This window comes from Bison bison, unplaced genomic scaffold (genome assembly GCF_000754665.1).
Source record: "Bison bison bison isolate TAMUID 2011002044 unplaced genomic scaffold, Bison_UMD1.0 scf7180017864473, whole genome shotgun sequence".
NCBI classification, from domain to species: domain Eukaryota; kingdom Metazoa; phylum Chordata; class Mammalia; order Artiodactyla; family Bovidae; genus Bison; species Bison bison.
Genome location: NW_011495034.1, coordinates 19,329,109 through 19,344,380, shown reverse-complemented (window position 1 = coordinate 19,344,380; position 15,272 = coordinate 19,329,109). Strand labels below are relative to the sequence as shown.

The 15,272-nt window shown below is 50.8% G+C and overlaps 1 protein-coding gene across 2 annotated transcripts in view; it reads left to right on the top strand.

Annotated features, from left to right (window-relative positions):
* The window catches only part of SLC6A2 (solute carrier family 6 (neurotransmitter transporter), member 2), a 41,838-nt gene that overhangs the window by 24,772 nt on the left and 1,794 nt on the right, over positions 1-15,272 (top strand). The window contains exons 6-15 of one of the 2 annotated variants that reach the window (XM_010861927.1): positions 38-172; positions 1,788-1,891; positions 3,111-3,235; positions 4,508-4,620; positions 5,816-5,944; positions 8,698-8,797; positions 10,346-10,446; positions 10,884-11,051; positions 12,825-12,896; positions 13,823-15,241. In XM_010861927.1, the coding sequence (XP_010860229.1) occupies positions 38-172; positions 1,788-1,891; positions 3,111-3,235; positions 4,508-4,620; positions 5,816-5,944; positions 8,698-8,797; positions 10,346-10,446; positions 10,884-11,051; positions 12,825-12,896; positions 13,823-13,846 (1,071 nt within the window). In that variant the 3' untranslated portion in view covers positions 13,847-15,241. Of the gene's footprint in view, positions 1-37; positions 173-1,787; positions 1,892-3,110; positions 3,236-4,507; positions 4,621-5,815; positions 5,945-8,697; positions 8,798-10,345; positions 10,447-10,883; positions 11,052-12,824; positions 12,897-13,822; positions 15,242-15,272 lie in introns of those variants that run through there. The other variant, XM_010861928.1, reaches the window with a different exon arrangement.

Below are 15,272 nucleotides of genomic sequence, written 5' to 3'. Positions count from 1 at the left end.
AGAGCCAGGCTCTCACGGCCAGCTTGTCCACTGCCAGGTCGTGTGGATCACGGCCACGCTGCCTTACCTCGTGCTGTTTGTGCTCCTGGTCCATGGCATCACGCTGCCCGGCGCCTCCAACGGCATCAACGCCTACCTGCACATCGACTTCTACCGCCTAAAAGAGGCCACGGTCAGTGCCCAGCGACCACCCACCCTTGGGCCAGGGTGAGGAGGGTTCTCAGTGCTCTGTGTGGCCTGGGATGGATCCTCCCCACTCTGAGCGGCAGCATCTCCGTCTGACCAAAGACCAGTTTCATCTGCACCCAAACAGTATCTGTGAGCCTGTCCAGCTCTGATGGTCTGGAATCTGTGGTTCTACTAAGTGGCCTTTGCAGACCCCCTCTTTTCAAAGACAGCACTATGCTGTCCTGGGTTCTTACCCCTGCCCAATGTCATGGCCCCCTAACCCACTCCAACACCCCAGACCTATTTCTACTCTGGTCTCCAAACCCTGGCCTCTGGTACCGTCTGTGATGTCAGCATAAGGAGTAGCATCAGCCATGGGGGGACCCAAACCCTACTGACTGTCTCTCCTCACATCTACTTTAGCTCACTGTCCTGCCCAGAGACTACCATGCAGGTGGGGTGAATTTGGAGTGGAGTCCAAAACAGCGGGGTGAGGCCAGGAGCAGAGACACCTTGGAGGTTCCTAGGGCCTTGAGCATCTTCAGATCACAGCTGAGATGATTTGCAACCTCATCACTCATGTGCTCCTCAGTGACAACACCTCAACATATTCCCCTCAGAATCCCCAAAGACATCCCCATACTCTTTTTGAACCCACGATATCCTGGCAGGGAGGACCAATGAGGTTTAGGAGGGACACAGCTTCTACTCTCCAGGCATAACTCAGTGTTATAGCCCAATAACCAAGAGAAAAACCTGCTTCCTTAGTAACTGCCAGAAAAATAGCGTAGGAAACAAATCAGCCTTGTAAATTGTGAAGCAAGTCAGAGTTCTATCTGTTCTGCACTGTTTATATATCTTAAATCTTTCCAACAGTAGAAATAGCCTGACATCTGAAGGAGCAGCTCTGTCTTCCTCCATCAGATGGCTTCTCTTGTTACACCCTCTGCTTACAAAGTGGGGAGATGACAGAAGTCTCATAGCTCTGATTGTGGCTTTGTCCTGGCGAGCTAGGTAAAATTATACCCATTGTACAGATGAGGAAACTGAGATATAGATAGTGAAATTGACCAGGGCTAGACGATGAGGCTGAGCAATTGGAGGAGCTCAGATCTCCAGGCTTCTAGCCATGTAATTTCATCATCCATCAGATGAGGGAAGTAAGCCCCATTGGCCACCAAGGAGTCCCCACTCTCTGTGGGTTGGTAGAAGCTACTAGGAATCGTAACTCCTTCCTGAAGCTGTTGTCTCCATAACACCTGAGATAGTCTAAACCCTTTGCCCTTGCCACATCCACTTTAAAGCCACATTTAGTTTATTAACTTTCCGTTTTTAACTTTCTTTGAAAATCAAAATATCAAATTGAGCCAGTGAGTTCCTCCAGGGTGAGCTTACTCATGACCACCCAAGGCTGGATGATGCCAGAGAGACCCCAGCCTCTCTCCACAGTGATTTTGTACAGGCTGCTGGGCAGCAGGAGTTGTGTGACTGCCCATCTCTGGCTAGATCTCATTTCCTGAGTCTAAGAGCATCCCTGGGGCTTCTCAGCCAGTCTGGAGCAGTGAGGTAGTCCAGTTCTCTGGGAGCAGAGGGTGATGGCCTTTATCTGCCCATTTCAGGTGTGGATTGATGCTGCAACTCAGATATTCTTTTCCTTGGGGGCTGGATTTGGAGTCTTGATTGCATTTGCTAGTTACAACAAATTTGACAATAACTGCTACAGGTAAGATCCTTCCTGGGATTCCAGAAAGCTCTAAATCCTAGGGACCCTCACAGGGGTAGAAAAGAGGGTTCTCGTCTGGAACAAGTCAGATTTTCTTCTTGGGTTTAGTTCCCTGTGAGATGAGGCAGAGTAAAGACCATCCTGGATGTTCTATGAACTCTGACATGGCCTGTGGGGGTCCTGGTGAACATATGTCACTTCAGGACACTTAAGCAGTGCAAGCTGAGGAACTGGGATAGTTGAGGCCACTAACCCTGGGAAATCATGGGAGTGCAGAGCTGTGACAGAGGGACACTGTGGCTTTCAGAGCAACCAGCACTGCCCCCTGTCCGTCTGACGCGTGGGGGGCAGACAAGGGCGGAGTATCCAGGCTGGTTGCTTGAGGGGTGAGGGCCCTGGCAGGGTCAGAACTTAAGACCACAGGGAAGAATAAGAAGCCTGCTCAGAGTAGGAGAGTCAGAAGACGGTGCTCTAGATCAGCTGGCTCTGTAAGCATTTAATGCTGCCTCCTGCTGGCCCAGTGCTGTGAAGGCTTCAGACAGGGGCACAGATGGGGCTGCTTCATCACTCTCTGTCAAAGGCTTAAGACAGAATCCCTGGTACAAGGCAGAGTAGGATGAATGCATGCCAGTGGGACAGGCTGTGGGGAGGCTAAGGAAATGGGGCAATCAGCCCTCTGATAGAGGATCATTGAGAGCATAGAGGGTGCACTTGAGGTGAGCCTTGGTAGAGAGTTAGGGTTGGGATAGGCAGACATGGAGTGGGTGGATCACAAACAGCATGAGCAGAGCCAGGAGAGGTGGTATGTTTGTGAACCAGCAGATTCACTGGCTTGCTCAGAGAGTGCGTGTTAGAGAGTCTCATGAAAGAAGGCTGGGAAGAAGGTGAGGTCATTTTAGCAAAGCTCTTGAATACCTGGGTGAGAAGTTGAGAGGCACTGGGGAGCCACGGAAAGTTTGTTGAAGAAGGAGACTGGTGATTCAGTCTCCCAACAAGAGTTTGATAGCAGTTTCTGGTATCAGAGTGTTTTATCCAGCAGTTGTTGACCTATTTCCTACATCCACAGGCTCTGACCCAGGGATGGTGGGGCACTGGGGTCTGGATGGCATCAGCAAACTGAAGAGGGGGATGGCATTCAAAGCCGTGGATTCCATAGATGGCCCATGAGAGGGTTGTGGAGAGTCAGACAACTTGAATTAACAGTGCTGCTTTTCCCCAGGGATGCCCTGCTGACCAGCACCATCAACTGTGTCACCAGCTTCATCTCCGGGTTCGCCATCTTCTCCATCCTTGGTTACATGGCCCATGAACACAAGGTCAACATTGAGGATGTTGCCACTGAAGGTGGGTGGGTAGTCCTGCCCACTGAGAAGGAAGGGGCTGAGAAACTCACCTTCTTCTCAGCTGTGCAGTTCTCCTGTGGCTGCAGGACCAAGGGGAGCTGGACGTGGGGCCTTCCCTGCTGCTGCTGGATGGACTTTCTTTGAGGCCATCAGAAGAAATTCCAGGCAGAATCTTCTGAATCAGGCCAGGCCAGATAGGTTTTTGGAGCACCTACTCTGTACCAGCCCCTGGGCTAAGCACTTGATATATCTTGGCTTAGTTCTGGCAGTGCTGCCAGGCAAGTCTTAATAGACCCATTTTAAAGATTAGAAAGCTGAAATTCAGTCTATTAAAGTTGTTCCAGGTCACCCAGCTAGTGAGGCATGATGCTAGCAACTGAACCCTGACCAGTCCTATAGTAGAGCCTATGCTTCCCCACAGCTTCTCATATTCTTTCTTTATTCCTTCTCGCATTTTTATGGCCACAGATAGGCTGAGACCTGGGCAGGGGCTGCCTCTGATGAACTCTGAAAACTCACAAAGTTTTGAGAGTAAGAGGATCCCTCACGAGGTGTAGGAGGTGGGGTTTGAGACCCGTAGCTGTCCAGGAGAGGTACGGCTCTCGGGCTTGGCTGTTTAAGGTCAACCTCCTTGGCACATGTGTACCTGCTTAGTCATTCAATCGTGTCTGACTCTTTGGGACCTCACGGACTGTAGCCCACCAGGCTCCATTGTCCATGGAATTCTCCAGGCAAGAATATTGAAGTGGATTGCCATTTCCTTCTCCAGAGGATCTTTCTAACCCAGGGATCGAACCCTTGGCATTCTGGTGATATGAAACTGATATCAAACTCTTGGGAAATCAAGTCACTAGCTTTCTTCGTCAACAAATTTTCCATGGCTCCCAAGCGCCTCTCAGCTTCCCACCTCTGCATTCAAGAGCTGTGTTAAGATGACCCCACCTTCTTTCCAGCCTTATTTTGGATCTGGCTTCATCAGTCATATTTATTTATTTACTTTCTTGGCCTCACCACATGGCATATAAGTTCTTAGTTCCCCGACCAGGTATCGAACTCACAGCCCTTTCGTTGGAAGTGTAGCATCTTAACCACTGGACCACCAGAGAAGTCCCTGTCCATCATCTTTAGAACTTTGGTTTGCTCTATCCACACATGACTGACCAAATATGATGGGGCTGGACTAGGGCTTATTGGGACTCAAAATGCTCCCCTGTCATCTGCAGCTCAGACCCACAGCCCCAGCCATTGATGAGGTCCTTGATGTTTCTTCCAGGAGCTGGCCTAGTCTTCATCCTGTACCCAGAAGCCATTTCTACCCTCTCGGGATCCACATTCTGGGCCATTGTGTTCTTCATCATGCTCCTGGCTCTGGGAATTGACAGCTCGGTGAGTGACCTTGTTCAGATTACCTCTGCCCACAGACACCACTAGACTCTGACCCTCCCTCCCCAAATACACACACACTACTAAGTCTCAAGTTTTCCCCCATTCAAATCCCTGATCAGTAGTTGTTTCCATAAGGCCCTATTTAAATGCAAACAAAGAAATCAGTACTCAGAAAGTCAACGCTGACGGTGTGTGTGCTCACTTGTGTCTAACTCTCTGCAACTCCATGGACTATAGCCCTCCAGCCTTCTCTGTCCACGGAATTCTCCAGGCAAGAATACTGGAGTGGGTTGCTGTGCCCTCCTTTTCTTTTTATCACTGAGCCACCTGCCAGAAACTAGGAGAAACCCCTTGGCACTGTGGAAATTTATATTAGAAGGGACCTGGGATAAGCCAGCCCAGTATTCTCCTTTTACAGACGGGGAAACTGAATTCAGAGTTTCATAACTTCTGTTCTCTCACCAACCATTCTTCCCGTGGTATTTCATCAGCATCCACTCAGGCTGAGTGAGTGGACAGGAGTCAAGACCCTGTTGATAGGGGGAGATAGGAGTTAACTCTTGGCCCCCTCTCACACGGTTTCTGAGTTCTGAGCTTGGTTGACAACAGGGCAGAAGTAGGGTGAGAGGATAGGGAGAAAGCTGAACCTGCCAGTTTCTCTAGAAATCTCTTGGGGTGCGTGAGTCCAGGGCTGCTAGGAGGTCCGAGGGAGCTGGGTACCTGAGACTGGACTCCCTGGACCCCAGGGACTGAAAAAATTTACACAGCCTTAAAGTTGATAATTATGGTCTATTTGGCAAATTTCCTATGGTCTATTTGGCAAATTTTCAAGCCTGGGCAGCAGCCTATCAGATTGCTCTGAGGCTGCTCTGAAGAGGTAAGGGAGGAGCTAGCATATATAGGAGTTTTGCAACAAAAACCAGGTGGTCAGTGTTAACTGAAGAAAACCAAACATCTCAAGTTAACAAATTTAATGCTTTTCTTTAAGGGAAAGATGCAAGAGTCTGGGCTCACTGAAATCATTTATTATGTATCTTAGCCATCTAGGGCCAGTATCCTGTTTTTTTCCCATCCTGAGTCCCCTCAGGGTGTACCTTTGGTTGGGAGCTGATGGCTGGAGCATCCTTTGTTTGCTGATATGGCGGGCCACAATTTTCATTCACCTCTGCATCCCACCCTGCCCCGTCCCCTCCAGATGGGAGGCATGGAGGCGGTCATCACGGGCCTGGCTGATGACTTCCAGGTTCTGAAGCGACACCGGAAACTCTTCACGTTTGCTGTCTCCTTTGGAACCTTCCTTCTGGCTCTGTTTTGTATAACCAAGGTGAGGGGGGCTTACCTCTGGGTCACCTGGGGCTTGTGAGGCTGCATTTCAATCCAGCCAGGTATTCCCAGACTTGAAACAGAAGGTAGGACTAGGGGGACCGTGGCAGTACCTGGTATCCTGAACTCTGTGGTCCAGTCCTCTAGGATTATATCCCATTGTTGTCTATCCCCTCTAAGCCTGAGGACATCCAGGCAAACCTGTTTATTGGTTTGGGGGTGGGGAGCAGCAAAGGGCCATTTTAAACTGTCAACTGAAAAAAAGTACACAACCTGAAAGTTGAGAAATCGGTTTTATTTGGTGAACCAAACTGAGGACTTAGCCTGAAAGTGTTAGTTGCTCAGTTGTGTCTGATTCTTTGCGACTCCGTGGACTGTTGCCCGCCAGGCTTCTCTTTCCTTGGAATTCTCCAGGCAAAAATACTGAAGCAGGTAGCCATTCCTTTCTCCAGGGGATCTTCAACGACCCAGTGATCTAACCAGGGTCTCCTGCTCTGCAGGCAGATTCTTTACCATCTGAACACTAAGGAAGCCCTAAGCTTGGCACAGCATCTCAGATTGCTCTGAGGGGCTGTTCCGACGAGGTCAGGGAGGAGCCAGGATGATTTTGGATGCATGCATCAGTAAGCAGTAGCTTGCAATAAGCAGTGGCTGGAAACAAGACCTTAGTTCCCTGACTAGAAACAAACCCTGGTTGCCTGGGTGGAAAGAAGGAATCCTAACCATTAGACCACAGGGGCCGGTGACTAGAATCTCCGTCCCTAGTCCTTGGCTGCCTTGTAAGGAAAAATCAGACAAGGAGACGGAATGTATAGAGGAAAGTAAAGTATATATTAGAAAAGCAGAGTGCATATGGGAAGATGCATGAGTGAACTCAGAGTTGTTAGAGTCAAGCCTTTGGAAAGTTTAAATCCTTGTTAAAGGGGAACTCTTCCAGGTCTTTATCTTCTTCTTGGCCAGTCAGGACCCTTTCCTGGGTGTGCACACATTTCTGAGTCAAGATGGATTTCGTCGCAGAGGCATATGGAGGGGGTCTGGCATTATTATGGCCTGGCATTCCCTGCATTTTTGACCCCAAGAAGCCTTTTGCACATGTGTAGTGTCCCTCGGAGAAGGCAATGGCACCCCACTCCAGTACTCCTGCCTGGAAAATCTCATGGACGGAGGAGCCTGGAAGGCTTCAGTCCATGGGGTTGCTGAGGGTCAGACACGACTGAGCGACTTCACTTTCACTTTTCACTTTCATGCATTGGAGAAGGAAATGGCAACCCACTCCAGTGTTGTTACCTGGAGAATCCCAGGGATGAGGGAGCCTGGTGGGCTGCCGTCTATGGGGTCACACAGAGTCAGACACGACTGAAGTGACTTAGCAGCAGCAGTAGCAGTGTCTCCCTGGCCCAAGGATGGAAAACGTATGACCTCTTGCTCTCTTAACAGAGTTTAGCCCCTCTCTCGGAGAAGGCAATGGCACCCCACTCCAGTACTCTTGCCTGGAAAATCCCATGGACGGAGGAGCCTGGTAGGCTGCAGTCCATGGGGTCGCGAAGAGTGGGACACGACTGAGCGACTTCACTTTCATGCATTGGAGAAGGAAATGGCAACCCACTCCAGTGTTCTTGCCTGGAGAATCCCAGGAGCAGGGGAGCCTGGTGGGCTGCCGTCTCTGGGGTCGTACAGTCGGACATGACTGAAGCAACTTAGCAGCAGCAGCCCCTCACTGTTCATGCCAATAAAATACCCAATGCCCAGTTAACCACCGTATTCCTATTGTCATATCGAAATGCGGATCTCAAAATGTAGGCAGGCCTTTGGTCCTAAACATGTAGCCCAGAGCCCATTAGTCTCTTGCTTCAGGAAATGTAAACACAGGGCTGGTAGTGAGTGTCTGGCCTGGAGTCTGTCTTTTTATCACTCCAGTAAGTGTGAACAGGGGGCCAGTAGTAAATGTCAAAGCTGGAGCCCATCTATCTCCTGCCTCAAGAATATATGAGTTTTTGCAACAAAGAACAAGGAAGTTGGAACATCAAAAGATTACCGTTAATTAAAGAAAACCAAACATCTCAAATTAAGGAGTTTAGGGCTTTTCTGTCTATAGGAAGATGCAAGAGTCTGGGCTCGTTGAAATCATTCCTTTGATATACACCTCTGCTGTCTGGGGGCCAGTATCCACACTTCTTCAAGCTGAGTGCCCCCGCAGTGGGTGACTGCAGCAGTTGGTTGCTATATGGCAGGCATCCTGTTTCTATCCTGAATTCCCTCAGGGCTCACCTTCAGAGCAGCTGTAATGTGATGGCTTGATGGCTGCAGCATCCTTTGTTACTTTCATGGAAGGCAACATTTTTTTCATTGATAAAATCCATCTTGCTTTTTTTCCTTAATACTAATGATTTATTTATTTATTTGGCTGTACTGTGTCTTCGCTGTGGCACGTAGGATCTTCGATCTTCTGAGGCATGTGAGATCTTTCTGTTGTGTCATGCAGGATTTAGTTCCCTGACCAGGGATTGAATCCTGGAAGTCTCCCAGCTTGCTATTTACTGGCTGAAGTCCCCACCCCCAGACTCAGTGACCCCAGAAGGTCTTTGTTAGAATATGTAGCAGCAACACAGTAGCACCCTAAACCTCATTACTTGAGTATGGGGTAGGGGTGAGTTCCAAGTGAGCTGGACAGGGGAGAGCTCAATTTGATGGATGTAACAGTTGATCGCTATTTCTAGCCATGAAGGCCTCAGGCTCTCTCTGTCCATGCCCCAGGGTGGAATATATGTGCTGACCCTGTTGGACACGTTTGCGGCGGGGACCTCCATTCTTTTTGCTGTGCTCATGGAAGCCATCGGCGTCTCCTGGTTTTATGGTAGGTGCTGGGCCCTGAGTGTGTGTGGAAAAGCCTCAGCCCCCTGGGCTTCTGGAGACCTTTCTCACCTGGTCAGGAAAAGGGGATTTTCATCTCCAGGGCTGTCACTGGCTGATCTCAGAGTTGTATAAGTGGCTTATATTGGTCTTAGCTCTCAACTCATCTTTGCATGAACTCCCTTTAACAAGAGGTGGCAAAGGCCCCAGAGGCATCAGTGTCAGCTGTTAAGAGAGGAATTCGGAGGAAACTGCTGCTCCCTGAGCCATGCCATTCATTCTAGAGTAGGGCTGCCAGATTTAGTCAATCCAGGATACAAGATGCCTTGTTAAACTTGAATTTCAGATAATGGGTAATGTTTTTTTTATTGTATGCCCCAAATACTGCATGAAATTTCTTAAACTAAAATTTAATATTGTTGTCTCTGAAAATCAAATGCAACTGAGTGTCCTGTATTTTCTCTGGCAACCTTATTCTGGAGCTGAACGGGGAGAACTTGGTAGAAAGTGAAACGTGCTGTCATTCGCTTTTTCCCCCCGCACATGTGTGCTAAGTCGCTTCAGTCGTGTCCGACTCTTTGCAACCCTGTAGACTTTAGCCCCGGAGAAGGCAATGGCACCACACTCCAGTACTCCTGCCTGGAAAATCCCATGGACAGAGGAGCCTGGTAGGCTGAAGTCCATGGGATCGCTGAGGGTTGGACACTGAGCGACTTCACTTTCACTTTTCACTTTCATGCATTGGAGAAGGAAATGGCAACCCACTCCAGTGTTCTTGCCTGGAGAATCCCAGGGACGGGGGAGCCTGGTGGGCTGCCGTCTATGGGGTCTCACAGAGTCGGACACGACTGAAGTGACGTAGCACACATGCGCGGGGAAAAAAGCGAATGACAGCACATTTCACTTTCTACCAAGTTTAGCAGACTTTAGCCCACCAGGCTCCGCTGCCTGTGGGATTCTCCAGGCAAGAATACTAGAGTGGGTTGTCATGCCCTCCTTCAGGGGATCTTTCTGAATGAAGGATTGAACCTGCGTCTCATGTCTCCTGCACCGGCAGGCGGGTTCTTTACCTCTAGCGCCACAGGGAAAGTCCCCAGTGTGTCACAATTAACGTGTTTATCCTGTTCTCACTCTTTTCTGCTCACCAGAAAGAGTCTGGTCCCTTCTACCAGATTAAAGTCGGGGAAGCCTCTGTACCCACAGTCATCACTGTTTTAAGATTCAGGAAGCAAGAGGAAAGAGCTGGGCTTTGGGATCAGGCCACCCTGGCTGTGTAACAGGGACAAGTGTCCCTTCCCCAGGCCCTGGTTTTCCTTCTAAAAAGTGAATTGGGGTTACTCACACAAGGGGACGCTACCCTTGAGTGTGTTCTCACCTGTTCTGAACCAGCCAAGTGCCCATCCCCAGGTCTGCTATAAGCCAGGGTGCCCCTGCTTGCCCCCGCTTTCTGCTCTCCACCTGGGGGCAGCCCCTCCAGGGAGGCAGCAGAGGGGAGTGGGTGGCCCCGGGCTCTGCAGGGGCCTCGGTGACAGGCCTGCCTGTGTGTGCGCAGGAGTGGACAGGTTCAGCAACGACATCCAGCAGATGATGGGGTTCAAGCCCGGCCTGTACTGGAGACTCTGCTGGAAGTTTGTCAGCCCTGCCTTCCTCCTGGTGCGTAGTGTGTGGTGGGAGCATCCTGGGGTAAGGGTGGAGGTGGGGATCTTTGCTTCTAAGGGGAGGAGGTTGGGATGCAGAGACCTGCTCAGGAGGCTCCGCCTGCCCTGTTGATTCCAAGGAGGCTTCCGTGTGAGCAGGGTGTCCAGCCTGGAGCCAGGTCTGGGGTGGGGGCTGTGTGTGCCACCCCTCAGCCCAGCTCCAGGGTCACCTTTCTAGTCTTCCATTTGTATTGCTCCTGTTTCTTTGTCTCCTTTTCATTATCCATCCTTCCTTGAATCCTTTCTCTCTTTCCCTCCATCCCCTGCATCCGTCTCATGCATTGGTCCTCACTTCTCTCTGGTCCCTCTCTGCCTCTCTCCCTCCCCCCCACCTCCTCCCCTCTCTCTCCTTGTCTCTCTTTTCCTTCATCCTTGTATCCTTTCCTCCCCCAGTTTGTGGTGATTGTGAGTATCATCAATTTCAAGCCACTCACTTACGATGACTACATCTTCCCACTCTGGGCCAACTGGGTCGGATGGGGCATCGCGGGCTCCTCCATGGTTCTGGTGCCCGCCTACATCGTCTACAAGTTCTTCAGCACCCGGGGCTCCATTCGAGAGGTGAGCTCTGAACCAGCCCAGGGCAGAGTGGGGGACAGCTGGGCAGGGTGGGGGACAGCCGGGAGGGTGGGGAGAGCAGGAGAAGGCACATCCCACCTCATTCCTGCTGGGGTGAGAGACAGACAGGAAGGAAAGGGGGGCGATGTATGTGTGATTGTGGTTGATTCACATGGTTGTATGGCCCAACACAACATTGTAAAAATTAAAAAAAAACACACACCACGAAAAAAAGAATACACATAGCTGAGTCACTTTGGTGTATAGCAGAAACTTGCATAGCATTGTAAATCAACTATACTTCAATAAAATAAATCTTTAAAAAAGAGAGACAGACAGGACACAGACTCTAGAGTCAGACGGACCCACCATGTTGGCCATGTTATTTACCCCTAAGCCTCAGGTTCCACTTTTATACCCTGGGATAATCAGGTGGGCCTTGAGCGGAGAAAGGGAATGCTTAGCCCGGGGCCTGGCACACCGTAGGTTGCCAGTGCGTGATGCCTGCAGTTATGTCGTCTGTCATACGTGCGTGCTCACACGCTGCTCCCACCATTGTCACCGTGATGAGCTCAGCCCTCCAGTCCCTTAGGGAGGAATTAGTCTGCATTAACTATGCCCACTCCTGAGTCCCATCCCCTAAGGTCTGTCATAACCCTAGATGTCTCCCGCTCTCCCTATCTGTATTCACTATGACCTTGTATTTTGGATTTCATCTGCCTTTTTCCTGAACCTGATACCTGATCAGCCTAAACCAGAGATTTCCAAAGGACATTTCTTCTTTGAGCTGTGTGCATTGCAGATACATATAATCAGGTATTTGGGAACCAAAGAATTTTAACTGAAATTATGTCTGCCTTATTCTTCGGTTAAATGCCCTTTCTTTATAAATAATGGTGACAGTCTTTTCCTCATGTCCTTCTGATTTTATTCCTTCTTTACCCACGGTCTTTACTCATACTTACTGAGAATCTGCACAGGGCAGACCGTATTCTCGGCACTAGACACACTCCCCTGGACTCACGTTCTCATGAAAGGACAGATACACACAGGAGGACCTAAAAGAGCGAGCCGTACAGGAACTTCGGGAAGAGGGTCCCAGGCAGGGCTGTGTCCACCCCCACCCCCTTGAGACATGTCTCCTGTTCATGAAATCCTACGGTCCTGGAACTTCTGGGCCCCTGGGGGGACCGTGTTCAGTGAGCTCATCCTGGACGTGGAACCAGGACCTACTTTGAGTACTTTTATTCTTCACACTTTGAGGTCCCCCCACCTAGTGATCAGATATTGATTCCAGACCCATTCCCTGAGTCCACCCTGTGTCTAGCCCCCTAAGAAGGTGGCCCAGGTCCCCAGGCAGGACTGAGGTTCTGTCACTGTTTTCTCTCTGTGCTCTGAGCTTGTCTGCAGTACTGCCTCTGGTCGTGGTTGTGAAAGTGCCTGTGTGTGTGTTTGTTCAGTGTCAGCCCCTTCTGTGAGCTGTAAGCTCCCCCAAAGCAGAGCGTGTGGGTGTCCTTCAGCCCTGGACCCCCAGGGCCAAGGCCAGTGTGTGACAGCAGTCACTGGCTCAGTAAGCGTTCACCGAATGCATATCTCAGAGTGAACTGACCAGCTCCATAAAGCAGGGTGGAGAGCGTCTTGTACAAACCTCTCCTGCTGTCCATGTGGGCCTGTAGGGACAAGCAGCAGGTGGCCCTGATGTGGGGTGTGCTCTGGGCTGCTGGAAGGGTGTCCCTGGGCCAAGCTGAGGCCTCCTCCACTTCTCCATCCTCACAGAGACTGGCCTATGGCATAACTCCAGAGAGCGAGCATCACCTGGTGGCCCAGAGGGACATCAGGCAGTTCCAAGTAGGTGCAGCTTGGACCGTTCTGGCGGGGGCTGAGGGGTGGGGACCCACTGCTCCCTGCTGTGCTAAGGCAGGACCACACACCATACACACCAGAAACCCCAGAGCACCTCGGGGTATGATATTAGGATTGGAGGAAAAGGGGCCTGTCTTCTGCCCACTACCAGCTTCCGCCTGCCCCTCTGCTCCTTGGTCCTGAGGTACCGGATGCCCCAATTTCCTCAACTCTGTTCTCCCTCTTTGAGTTGTGACCGTGGAGTATCCCCAGATTAGGTTGAGGCTTGCTTATCTTGAAGGAAGCTCTGCAAGTACATCAGTAACTTGGTGATCTAAGCCCTACTGTTTTCCCTTTCAAAATGTGGGGGTGGGGGTTGGGGAGTTTCCCTGTGATTCCCCTGCTTCAGATTGACTGTGTGACTTTGCAAAGTGTCCTTTGCCCTTTCTGGGTCTCAGTGAAAATTTGATTTTTCTCTGTTTTACTGTATTTATTTTTGGCTGTGCTTGGTCTTCATTGCTGTGCGGGCTTTCTCTCATTGTGACAGGCGGGGGCTGCTCTCTGGCTGGGGCGCTTGGGTTTCTCACTGCAGCGGCTTTTCTTGTTGCAGAGCACGGGCTTCAGTGGCAGCATGCGGGCTCTAGATCTCGGTAGCTGTGGCGCGTGGGCATAGTTGCCCTGCAGCACGTGGAATCTTCCCGGACTAGGGATTGAACCCATGTCCCCTGCATTGGCTGGTGGATTCTTAGCCAGCGGACAGACCACCAGGGCAGTCCCCATGTGACAGTTAGGGAACCCTCCCAGGTGTTCTCCAGGTCTTTGAAGGGAGCGGCTGTGCTTTCCGCCCTGTCTGTGTGTCCTGCTGTGAACAGCAGCCCTCGTCCCTCGGTCCCTGCCCACCCTGACCCTGGCCTTGCTGTCTCTCTCTGCAGTTGCAACACTGGCTGGCCATCTGAACCTGGTCCCGAGGAGGAACCTGCAGCGCCAGCGTTCAGGCCAAAGGCCACCCTGGACACTGTCTTGGGATTCCTCTCCGACCCCTCTTCTTCCTCTTTTCCAAGTTACCACTGATTTAGTGACCTGGTTTTCTTTCACCTTCTGTTCACCTGGCCCGAGGGCTGTGGGCTTTTGGATTGCTAAGCCTCGTGGGAGAAGAGGAGAGGCGGGAACAGGAAAAATGACTTCTGTTGAACCTCTGTTAGTTTCGAGGAAGTCTCCCCCAGTTATGGGAGCCAGCTGGGGCTGAGGTCTGTGTTACGGGCAGAACTCCCTACTGTGCTGGCTGGTACTTTGGGCCACAGAAGAAATCTCCAGTCCACCAAATCAGACAGGATGTTGCTTTTTGGGTCAGACACTGTAAAACCAAAACACGCACAAGCAGCCAGGCTGAGTTTGGGGGGCAAGGGAGTGGTACATAGATCTTACCTCTCTTTTTTGCCCTGGTCAGTGCTGGACCTTGATCAGGGAGCTTTGGGGATATTTGTCGCTGTTATGAAGTCCGTGGATAGAAGCTCTGGGGGAATCATGAGCACAAATCTTCATGGTTTTCACTCCAGTTGACCTGGGTTTGATTTATGTGTGTTCTGGGACATTCTTCTGGCTTCTGGTGCTCAGAGGGCCCAGAGCGGTGGGTGTCATAGTAAGTGGCTTCTGCATAGGAACCAGATGAGTCTATAGAGGCCACGTTCGGGTCTTGCCCTGTTAGGGACATGACGCCCAGGAGCTACCTGTGGCTCCCAGGACCTTCCTCGGGGACTGAGGATAGGAAGCCAGCAAGGCCAGCTGTGTGTCTCCACTGCAGGATCCTCTGCTGTCCTCGCAGAGCCAGGTCAGTGTCCAAAGGCCATCTGACAGACAGCTGTCTCTGCGGTGTTCACAGATACCTTCAAAGCCGTTCTGTGGGAATCCCACCCAGTGTAGACCGGGGGTTCTTGAGTGAGGGGGAGTGGGCCCTGAAAACTCCCTTTGTCTCTCTTCTTGAGGGCAGCATGGAACCCAGGACACAGCTCCCCGGTCACTCAGGTTGAGGTCACTCATCATATTCTGAGCTGAGGGAGCAGATTGGCTTCTGCCAAGAATTTCTAGGTTGATTTCTGATACACACTCATGAGTGCTGCCCTCTGGTGGTGCTTGCTGGTTAGTGTTGGCTCATTCAGAGAGGTGATTTATAGCTTGGTTAGTCAGTGGCATCTATTTGGAATTTCTCTTCGTGGTTATCAGTTTCTTATACTCTCGGAAATCTAGATTTGTGGGTTCTTGTTCTGACTGTGAGAGGCCCTGTTGCAGAATCTTCGGGGAAAAAAGGAGGCCACATCATTTTCACTGGGAGTACAGGGTGACACACACCCCAAAGATGCTTTAGGGAAAGTGGGGCGGGGTAGG